The 11298-nt window shown below is 44.8% G+C and overlaps 1 protein-coding gene across 3 annotated transcripts in view; it reads left to right on the forward strand.

Moving 5' to 3' along the window:
* EIF4E3 (eukaryotic translation initiation factor 4E family member 3) overlaps positions 1–11298 on the forward strand; it is a 411364-nt gene that overhangs the window by 287050 nt on the left and 113016 nt on the right. For all 3 annotated transcript variants that reach the window (XM_070050600.1, XM_070050598.1, XM_070050599.1), the window contains exon 7: positions 3491–3620. In XM_070050600.1, the coding sequence (XP_069906701.1) occupies positions 3491–3588 (98 nt within the window). In that variant the 3' untranslated portion in view covers positions 3589–3620. The remainder of the gene's footprint in view (positions 1–3490; positions 3621–11298) is intronic.

Here is an 11298-nt window from a genome sequence, read left to right on the forward strand (position 1 = left end):
TTTGGCCCTGCCTCCCCAACTCTCTTAAATCAGAGAACTTTCTCTCTGAAATCATTTTCTTTGGGTCTGAAATAAATCTTTAGGAACACCCTTATTGAGAGGTGATAAACTTTTGGGGGGGGGTCTGGAAAGCTCTTATTTCACCCTCAATTTTGCAAGATAGTGTTTCTGGGTATACTATTTTTTTTAGGTAGACAGTTTCTGCCTCTGGGCTGTATTCTGGATAATTTATTTGGATGTCAGTCTTCTCATATGTTTCTTTACTTCAGTTGCTGGATTTTTCATTTCTAAAGCTCAGAGCAGTTAAATATTTCCGTTAGTTACAGAACTCCATGAAGGTGGAATTGGGTCTTGCATCTGTGGCTGCAAACCAAAATACTCCACAAACCACAGTGTTGGTTCTTCCCTGGTTTTTGGATGCACCTGATTATTCGAATGTACTGGAAGCCAAGCAAGGCAGCACTAATGATCCTGCTGTCAGGGCATTGTTTGGCCAGCTGATGTCTTAGCCAGACTCCCAAACAGAATGGAAATTGAGTTCCTGCATGACATCTCCCAGCTCTCTATCCTCACTGGCTTTTTTTTTTTTCTTTAAATTTATTTGAGAGGCAGGGACAGAGCATGCACGAGAGTGCGCACTCCTCCAAGCCTCTGGTTCACTCCCCAGATGCCTTCTTCAGTGGCTGGGGGCTGGGCTGAGACCAAAGCTGGGAGCCTGGAACCCTATCCAGCTCTCCCACGGAGGTGGCAGGGACCCAACTGCTTGAGCCGTCACTGCTACCTAGGATCTTCTGTGGGACCTCACAGCCAGAACTCACTTCCCAGCAAGGCTGAGTCACAAAGGTTCTGTCACAAGATAGCCACTCAACGTTTTTGAATTACTGCACCGGCTGGAAAAAAATGTAGGATTCTCACGGGTGTAAGCTTTGTAGAATCAGGCTACTAAAACTCTGTGTGTGTCAGTTTTTTATCTGCATATTGAGCTTATAATAGTAGTATCCACCGGGAACTTTGTTGTAAGAATATAATTAAATGAAATAACTTGTAAAGTACCTAAAACAATATCTATCACAAAATAGTGAGATTTTAATAAATGGCAATCACATTTTTACAAGATGCTGAAGAATTCTTTCGATTATTGATTCCATTTGTTGACTCAAAAGAATTTGTATGAGCTGCCTGGTATGTGCCAGGCATATTTCTGAAGTACTTTAGAATACTGTGATGGACAAAACAGTTCCGTTCTCTCATAGAGCTTATAACCTTGAGGGGAAGACAGGTGAATAGATGAAAAGTTCAGATTATAACTTAAACAAAACACAGATTATAACAAAATGGAATAAGCACATGGGATGATACAGTTGAGGGTAAGTGGGGCCCTAGCTTAAGTAGATGGGCAAGTTCTTAAAGGGGCTTATGTCTCTAAGACCCAAGGATAAGAAGCCACTAAGGAGTAGGCTCACAGGTTCTCGGTAGCTGGAATAGCAAAGGGGCTAACCCTGAGCCTGGACAAGCCCTGGCTTACTTGAAATAGAAAGGAGGGCGCTGCATCTGCATTGCCTGTAGTGAGTGAGTGGGTTGGTGGTTGGAGGTTCGCGTCAGAGTGACAGAATTACGTGCGCCTCTTCCCGTTTGCACTCAAACATCGACTCAACAGCTTTGGGAGCCTCTCGGAGCCTTGGGAATGCTGCTTGTGGACCTGGAGAATGGGGCTTTGTCATTTGTGCTCGAAGTGCAGTCCGTGATGGACAGTGTCACCATCCCCTGGCAGCTTGTCGCAAATACGGAATCTCAGGCCCCCTTCTGTCCTACTGCATCAGTGTCTCTGGGGTAGGCCCAGGAATCTGTGTTTGGAAAAGCTCTGCACGTGGTGCCCAGGCACATTAAAGTTTGAGAAGCATTGTTGTTGGATGCATTTGGACAGGTTATCCTCACGAGTTAAAACTGTGGCCCCTGCAGAGGAACGGAAGCCGGCTGTGGGGCGCCAAGGGGTGCCATCAGCCGCTGGGGGTGCCAGCTCGCCAGAGTTGGGTACTGGTATCCAGGTGAGACTTCCTCCAGGCACTTGGACAGTTCTGGGCCACAACACATCTTTTTCAAACAAATGTTTATTTACTTACTTGAGAAGCAGAGAAAGACAGACAGATCTCTCATTCACTGGTTCATTCCCCAAATGCCCACAGAAGCCAGGGCTGGGCCAGACTGAAACCTGGAGTTAGGAATTTAATCCAGGTCCCCCAGGGTCTAGGTCAGTAGGAGCTGAAATTGGGAGCAGAGCTGGGACTTGACAGGCATTTGAAACACAGGTGTCATAACTACTAGAACCAACACCTACCCTCACAACACATCTTGGATGGTAGTTGGCATGAGAGTGATTTGTGATAAAAATCCCTTCTTACACAAGAAGCTTGAAAGAAAATTCAATAGTCTAGGTTATGTAGAAGGCATATGGTTTCTCAAAAGACAGAGGAACTTCAAGGCAGAAGGGACTTGGCCTTGTACATGAAGAGCCTGGAATCCCGAGATGTTCATTGCATGGCTGATTGACCACGATGTGGAGTCCAGGGTTCAGGCCTCTTAGTCTTGAATCCTGGTGACTCCACCGGATATTCAATGTTGAGGCAAGTATCTCTTTGAGTGTTTCTCCTTGTGTCATTCACAACCATTTGTAGAATAACAGAATTATTTTGGAGAAAAAAAATAAATAATGATGGTTACCTCTTTCATTAGTTGTGTTCATCATCATCATCAATATTTTAAAATAGTTTTAATATAATTATTTAATATTTTCATCTGCTACAGAAGATCATTACTTCCTAGGAGTGTGCATATGTCTAAGTAAGATTGGAGTTAAGGGACCAGTGTTGTGGCGTAGCTGGTAAAGCTGCCACCTGTGATGCTGGCATCCCATATGGGCTCCAGTTCATGTCCTGGTGGCTCCACTTCTGATCCAACTCCCTACTAATGCACCTGGGAAAGCAGCAGCAGATGACCCCAGTGCTGTTTGAAACTGGGAAGAAGCTCCTGGCTCCTGGCTCAGCCCAGCCCCAGTCTCTGCAGCCGTTTGAGGAGTGAACCAGCAGAGAGAAGACCTTTCTGTCTTTCACGGTCTCTTTGTAACTCTGCCTTTCAAACAAATAAATAAAAAAAGGTTTGAGTTAAAACAGCTTGATGTTAACCTGAACACTTTCTAACAGGGCATAGTGTTTTTGTCATGCTAAAGTATTTAAAAAACTTGCTGCAAAGTCCATAAGAAATACAGAGCCTTTCCAGCGTAGAAGGTGAAGCAGTTGACAAGTGCATCTTTCAAAACACCGTTTCCGGTTTGTATCCGACAGCCTTGGGCTCGAGGCATCGGTATACCCTCGGCAGAGTGGTGATTTCCCCCACCTCCAGCGTGTGTGTGTGCCTTGCTGTTTTCAAGTGTAAGGAAGTGGTGGTTTTAGAAGTTACGTCTTAGTTATGTGTAAAAAATATTTTTGTGTTGTAGTGTCCCAGGAGCTTTGGCTGCCAATTCCAGTTTCCCAGCGCCGCGTTTCGGCAGTGGCGAGGGCTTCGGTCCCTTCCCTGATCTGCTGTCAACCATGAGTGGACGGTTGTGATGCCTGCTAGCTGGAAGGGTGAGTGCGTGTTTGTGACTATTCACCTTATTACTCACAAGACAAAAAGACCCGCAGGGCAGCTGCCCACTAAGAATGAGAGGTTCTCGTTTTGGAAGAAGAGACAAATTCTGCCATTGTTTTCCAGTGAGATCTACCTAGGTAATTCCTACAACAAGCTAAGGATGTACCAATGGCAGAGTGGGCTCAGGAGGGCCTTTGTGATTTGCTTATTTGTTTTGAACGGAGTCCGAGGCGTGGGCTATTGAAATTAGCACCACATGCACAACTGGATGAGTCCCAACTTTTGGTCCCATTACAACTTAGTGATCACATGAACTGCTGGAAGACCATAATTATTCCATCTTTGGGGAAATTTAAATCTGATTCGTGCAGTGAGTGAGTCCCAGCCTGAGCTTTCCACGTGATAGTGCTCTTGAGAAAGCATTGGATACTTGGGGTTCTCAAAGAACTTCTGGGCATTTTTTAAAATCATAGTTTATTCATTGAATTTGTAGGGGTGGGCTAGCGGGAACTTGATATTTTTCTGTTCCGTGAGTTTTCCACGTTGGCTAGCATCCATCATTTTCCCCAGAAGTTGATGGTTTCCTTGTGGTAAAGCACAGTTGTGATTTGCCATTATCAGAGAGGATAATTGGTGGAGGCCATATGTTTTGGGTGAACACTGACAGCACTCAATAGTAGCTCTGTCATAGGATGAGGTCAATTTTATGAGGAATTATTTGGTTTCAGGTTTTGTATTGACTGGCATTTAGTGGTCAGAGGCATTGTTAGAAACTCACCTTGTTTGTCTTGGTAGAGTTGTGTTTGAAACAGATTTTATTTAACAGAGAGAAGTGTAGGGGGAAAACCCACTATTTTAGAATTTGAGAAACCTAATAGTTGCCTGATGTGTGAGAGATCACTCTGTCTCTTCTACGATTTCCTATGTTTACAACAAAGCAAGCAGGTTAGAGGAGCCCTGGAAATTGTCTGTTAAATCTCCTCCATCTACACATGGGACAGCTGAAGTCCATGTAATATCACCGGGGTGTCTTGAGTCCCTGAGTTTGGTCAGGAATGGATGCTAGTTATTTGTTCCCCAGTTAAGGCTCCTTTGCCCTTATCTCAGTTACATAGAGAGGTTAGCACAGCCCGTTGAGCTCAGTAAACCTCCTCTGGTAAGTGTCTGTTGACACATTGTTATACATTTAGCTATTTGGGCCAGATTTTCAAGGATTTTGTAGCCAGAGGTCATTTTGAAAAAAATTCCTCTGATTTTATAGATTTTTTTAAAGGCTTTATTGAAGCAACTAGCCCAAATATTAGAGACCAGATTATTCTCAGACAGCCTGTTGGCTTGTTTCTTGCCCGATTACCGGTGCTTTGCTTTCTATTTTCCTGAAGCCAGAGAAAGAGAGAGGAAAAAAAATTAAGTCTTCTATCTCCTTCACCCTTGTTACACTGTCAATACATTAGGTTAGATAGTAAAGAAATGGCTAAGGAAGTTGTGGAATTCGAGGGCATTAGAGATCTTGGATCATTTTAATGGGTGGCCTTAGGCAAGCCCTCGGGTTCTCTGAGTTCTTCAGTTCTGCACAGTTCTGCAGCTGTGATAGACTTTCGTGAGTGTCTGTACGGTAGTGAGCCGGTGGCATATGTTTAGAAAAGCTTTGGAGGATCCAGGTAGAGTTAAGAGCAAAGTCTAAGGTCTGAGATACACGTGAGAACGCATACAGGGGTCCTGGGAATCAGCAGGTTCAGGTCTTAGGTTACCTGTCATCTCTGTCTTCAGCATTGAGAGTCTAACTCAACCTCACTAGCATAAAATTGATGTATGAAATTAACAAAACCACATGAATGGAATTATTGAGGATGAGGCTCATTTTATTCATTAATTTCAGTTGGGTAAGTCCCACTATCTGAAAAGTCAATCTGAAGAACTGTAATGAAAACGATCTCTTGTTGGAAAAAAACTGTATTGTTAGATTCAGTTGAATACTTTTTCTTTCTAAATGTGGAAGTGGTTTGTAACTTATTAGATGGTAATAAACTTCCTTTCGTTGTATTCTCAGTAGGAAGTAGAGGTATGCCAGCCCCCGTATCTGGAGCATGTGTTCTGACTTTTACCCTCCTCCCAGTTCCCCTCAAGGCACACTTCCAAGGTGTGCCCTAGGACTGCTTCTCACCCTCCATGATGCTGTAGCCTGTTCTTCCATGCATTGTGCATCTGATAGTTAGCGCCTCCATCGTCAAAAATTTATTCACAGTCCTATGCCTCTGAGAACTTTAGAGTTTATTGAGTGACCAGAAGAAACACCAGTTAATCATGACAGCTGATAATCTGATGCATTTGGGCTCAAAATAAACTCTTGGTTCTGAGTGAAACATTGATTTCTTGGTTAAGTGTTCTCGCGGTGGACTAGGTGAGAGCCACAGGTTTAGGCAGCAAGGACAACAGATTCCCTCACTCAAATGCAAGAAAATGAAACTATGAGAGACATGGCACACACACATAGATCCTGGTGGCAAAGTGTTTAAGGTCAAGCAGTAGGTATAGTCCTTGATTTATTGGTGATAGCTGTGCTGGTATCGTACATTAATTTAGGAGGCAGGAACAGAAAGAAGGCCTGCACAATTTGGGGCCCTTGGAGTGGGGTTCTTTAATGCCACTGAGTACCAGGAGGGCATCGCAATGGACTCCTGTTTCATGAGACTGAAGCTGTACCCTAGAGCTATCTCATGCACATCCCGGACCCCAGGAGTGAGCAGTGGCGGAGCCTGCTGCAGGTTTAACAGGCAGCTGGCCGCGGGGTTATTAATAAATGGGATGAGAGAAGTCTGCATTTGCACCGAGTTAGAAGAGTTGAGGAGACAGAGTGAAAATGCCGGCTGGTTTGTCAGCCTCTGCTGTGGCATCGCACTGCACTGTCCCTTCCAAGGCGTTCTTGCTCGTGGATGGGGTGTGAGAGTGTGAGCGTCACGTGATGTGCTTCCATCTTATTTGCCCACTGTTGTTTTCCCTTATTCGCCTGTAGTTCCTATTTTGATCTCTCTCATGATCAAGTTCCTAGTGTTCGACTTCCCAAGAGGAGGTAAAAACACGGGAAATTGCATCCTTCTCACTCCTGACTTGGTGAGGGGCTGCTGTGTGACCAGGAGTGCCTTGCACTTCTACATAAAACTGGAAGACATGGATTTTTTTTTTTTTTTTTTTTGTCATTGGTTTTGGGGTGGGGTGGTGGCTTTGTAGCTTCCGGGAGAAGGTGGGTGCAGCTGGCAGGTGCTTTGGGACAGGAAAGCCGGCTGGTGGGCCCCTCTGCGCTGCAGCCTGTCAGTGGCGAAGCTACTTTGTTGTGCTTAAATTTCCAGTCCCTGAAATTTTGACTCTGAAAAGTAATTTTAACAATTTAATAAACTATATAATAGGTTTTATAAGCCGGAGCGAATGATCTTAAGTATTTTGGTCTCTTTCATAACACAATGAACCTAATATTGGTAAAAAATACAGATCTTCGCTCGTGCCATAAAGAGAGGCTAGATTTAATAAGCTGTTATGAGTGCTGGCAGCTGCCTATCAGATTGTATAACGTGGGCCCCAGCGTGTGGAGACAGTGTCAACTTACATTTTATCTCTGAAGTATTTTCGAGGCGTTTATTTGGCCTTTCTCCCCAGTCCCTAACCTAATACAAGTAATGTAATTGGCTGAATATTTTCCACAAGGCTAATTGGCTCGGGGCCAGTGGTGGAAACCATTGTCTGGCTTGATGAAGATCAGAAATTAACGTGACATTCACATGAAGGTAATGGAATCGGTTGGGAAGGTAGTAATTCAGAGTGGTGAGAGGAAGTCCATCCTTTCCTGCCCATCAGCGGCCGTGCTGGTTCTGGAAGGTGGTGGAAGAGCTGCCACCCTCCTCACGAGCCCCCTGCTTCCTCCGAGCATGGCCAGCCCGTCACTGCCCTCCCCCGCCCCCCATGTCAAATGCACTTTTAAATTCTTCAGACAGGACTGTAAGACAAACTAATGAATTATTCCGTTTGTCAATTAAAAAAGAAAATCCACCAACTACTATTGTAAGATTAAATTCCAATTAGAAGATTGCATTTAATTCAGAAGCTATAACATTGTTTTAATGAATTCTGTTGGAGGTGGCAGTTTATGTGAGATAAATTTATATGGTGCAGGTAGATATAAATTCATTGGATAATGTTAAACATGTTACTTCATATATATTAGCTGCGAAATTTATTTCTTCTCTAGTTATATCCCCGAGGAGGGAGAGTCAGAGGGAAAAACATATCTTCAAAGAAAGAACCCTTTCTGTCCTGTCACATACTTGCTCTAAAACAGCCTTTTCTCACTTTTATTTTAAAAAATCTGCTAAATTTCTGCATTAGCTGAATTTATGATTCTTGGTGTATGCTATTTATAAAATTGAATATAGGTTTTATGATATAGGAAATTAGTTTAGGATTGAGAATATGATCCAAGTTTGTAATAAAGGTAATCTGCATTTATATTACAGATATTTCCCATTCCTCTCTAAACCCCTTATGGGATTATATACACATTTTTCTGGACATACGGATTCACTGTAGAGTAAATGCTTAATGTACCGGACAGACTTTTGTTCATGTAACAAGTACACAAAACATTGAACCTTTTGCCTAAACCAAGGGAGGCCAACACTCTTGACACACTACCTTTGTCCATTACTGTGCCTCAGGCAGACATCATTAATTGATCATATCCTCTTGGAATGTGGATGTAGTCTTAGAATTCTTTCACCTAAGTTCTTTCAGGAAAGCCTACACATTCACGATTTGTACAAGTAGAAGTAACGTCAGATGAGGCAAATGGCTGCTGAGCAGTCTGTGTCCTCTTGTGCCCAGCGCTAATGTAGCGCACAGTGGACAGGTAGCCTGTTTGCTATGTGCGTGCAAGACTCTTACCCACAAACAGTTTTGGCAGCGATGGGCTTGTGTAGTGATTACATTTTTGACACATGCATGTGCCGAATTTGTCTGATTCACTACATAGTTTATTTTCTGCCCTTCGTCTGGTTTTGGTATGGTGTGTGTGAAACATTATAGTTTTACAGTTTCTTTTATTTTTTAAGTTCTGTAACTTTGGAAGGGACAAAAAAGGGACTGTGCTTGTCCCCTTCACACATGTGCATCAAGTGAGGCTTCCTCGCATAGCAAGGAAGTGTGGTGTGAAAAACAGACCCCAACTTTCACTCTCTGAGTGCAGGTTGTTTTTTTTTTTTTTTTTTTCTCAGAGGGAGGGGCACAGATGTGTGCCAGGTGCTGACGTGGGCAGGGCAAGTTCCTTGCAATCCCTTTTTGCATGTTAATCTTGGTGTTTATCAATACGCCGAAGCAAGATGTACCAGGGAAGGAAGGCACTTAGCTATTCCGTTTCACAGGATATCTTCCGTGATGTAAAATTCTAGGAACTTAGACTAGATTGCAAGAAGTTGTTGAAGATACTCGGTCTTCTCCTAACTTGGTTCGAGTAAAGACAGAGGCCAAGAAATGGAGATTTCCAGTCAGTGTATGTGTGAGCTGTTGAGAATTGCCATCATTTAAATTCCGTCTTGAAGCAGAACGAGCAATTAGCACATTTAATTAATGTACATTTTAATTTCACATCCCCGTGGTGTTTATTATTTGTCCTGGTCCTGGCAGCCTGAGTTTTGGAAAACAATTGGAGGTGAACGTGTGGGTTGTTGGCCTCTTAGTCCCTATCCCTAGGATGCTGCGATTGACCTTGTTCAAGAATGACCAGATGGGTCGGCCCTGGTCGTGGCCTGTTTAGGTGGTGGCTCTCAGGTTTGCCTCAGCATGGCCTTCTGTGTGGCTGCAAACAGTTGATTGATACAGGTTCATGAGAGAGGAGATGGAATCTTTTTATTTTTTTTTTTATCTTCCTAAGTCCTTTTAATAAAATTTTAACAAACGGTCATGGGCGGCCCTTCACAGGGCAATCGCTGGGCCAGTCCCTGGTTTGGCGATCACAGAGCTGTCTCGTTAAATTCTGACAGCGACTCTGTGTTCCGGGGGTTACTGTTCTGGGTTCCTTGTTGAAAAGACAGAAACTCAGTGCTTAAGTCACATGCTCAGGACCACAGAGCAAGAAGCAGAAGCAGAATGTACCCCAAGTTGGGCCAGCTTCAAAGTCTTCGACTTAACCACAAGGGCATCCTACCTCCTCGTCGTTGTCTTTTGAGTTGATACCATGTTTAGTTTTGTTCTGTTTTGTTTTTTTTTCCCCTAAAGATTTATTGTATTTATTTGAAAGGCAGAGTGATAGGGAGAGAGAAAAAGAAAGAGATCGTCTATCCACTGGTTCCCTCCCCAAATGGCCACAACAGCTGGGGATCAGCCAGGCCAAAGCCTGGAGCAGGAGCCAGGAGCCAAGAACTCCATTCAGGTCTCCCACCTGGGTAGTAGGGACCATCACCTGCTGCTTCCTAGGCTCATTAGCAGGGAGCTTGGTGGTAAGTGGAGCCAGGACTTGAACCGGCACTCCACCATGGGAATGCTGGTGTTGCAACAGGTGGCTTCACTATAGCCCTGGCTGCAGAGTATGTGGTCCTTTAAGGGCTCATCACGTGATGCCGGCAGGGCCGGGGTTGTAGTTTCTACTCATCTTGTCGAAAGAGATGGAATCCAGCTCTCTGAAAGCAGGCTTTATCTAGAGACAAGACGTTTACAGAGTCAGCGATACAGTCAGCGTCCCCCCCAGATCTTCCTCACCTGCTGGCCTCTTCCTCCCGTCTGAACGCCTCCCCAGAGTTGTGACGTCGGGCTCGGCAGTGCGTGCTTTCTTCAGTTCCCTTCTGAAACGCAGTCGCTCTGGCCGCTGGCAGCTCCCGGAGTCCCTCACCCCCGTGCAGGTGACCTGATCTCAGGACTTCTCTCTCCCAGTTTTTAAAAGTCGCATATTAAATTACTTTAGGAGGAAGCGACACGTCATTTGATATTTCCTTTGCAAATAGAAGGAAAGAAAAAGTGGGGCAGAGCCTTGATACTTGGAGAATCTGTGTAGTGGGTTTAAGTGTGCTCCTTGTACTCTACACTCTACCTTTTAATATTTTTGACCTCTTGTATCATGAAAAAGGTGCTTGCAGGTGTGTGTATGTGGGGGTGAGATAAGGGCCCCATCTAGCTTTCTGTCCAGTCTCTGGCTTAACACATCAGTCACAGGGTAGGACTGGCTCTGTATCCCTGTCCTTGTCCCCACACCAGCCAGCCCTGAGCTGCTGGGGTAGTGCAATTGAGCGGTACTGAGGGTGGGGAGAAGCTCCCCTCCTTAGGCCAGGAGTGGAAGTGGAAGGAAGGCTGAGGACACGGAGCAGATAGCTTCGCCTGACAGCAGAACATTCCCTGACCAACCCGTAGGATGATGGGAGTTTGGGAGCTTGTCACAGGCAAGCCTGTGTGATGTGGCAGGGGCTGTCATGTATGTGCCCTAACTTTGCTCAGGGCTCCTCCCCTGGGCGGTGTTTGCCGGGGAGCAGAGAAGACTTGAACCCAAGCCAGTGTGATTTTCTTCTCCTCTCCTGCCAAGGCTCTGATCCCAGGACTGCCTGGGCAAGCGTGTGAAAGCCAGGTTCCCAGGCCCCCAGCCTGCGTAGGGAGAGCTTGAGCTCTGATGCTTGAGCGGATAACTTCATCTCCTGGCTCCAG

This window comes from Oryctolagus cuniculus, chromosome 10 (assembly GCF_964237555.1).
Source record: "Oryctolagus cuniculus chromosome 10, mOryCun1.1, whole genome shotgun sequence".
Lineage (NCBI taxonomy): Eukaryota > Metazoa > Chordata > Mammalia > Lagomorpha > Leporidae > Oryctolagus > Oryctolagus cuniculus.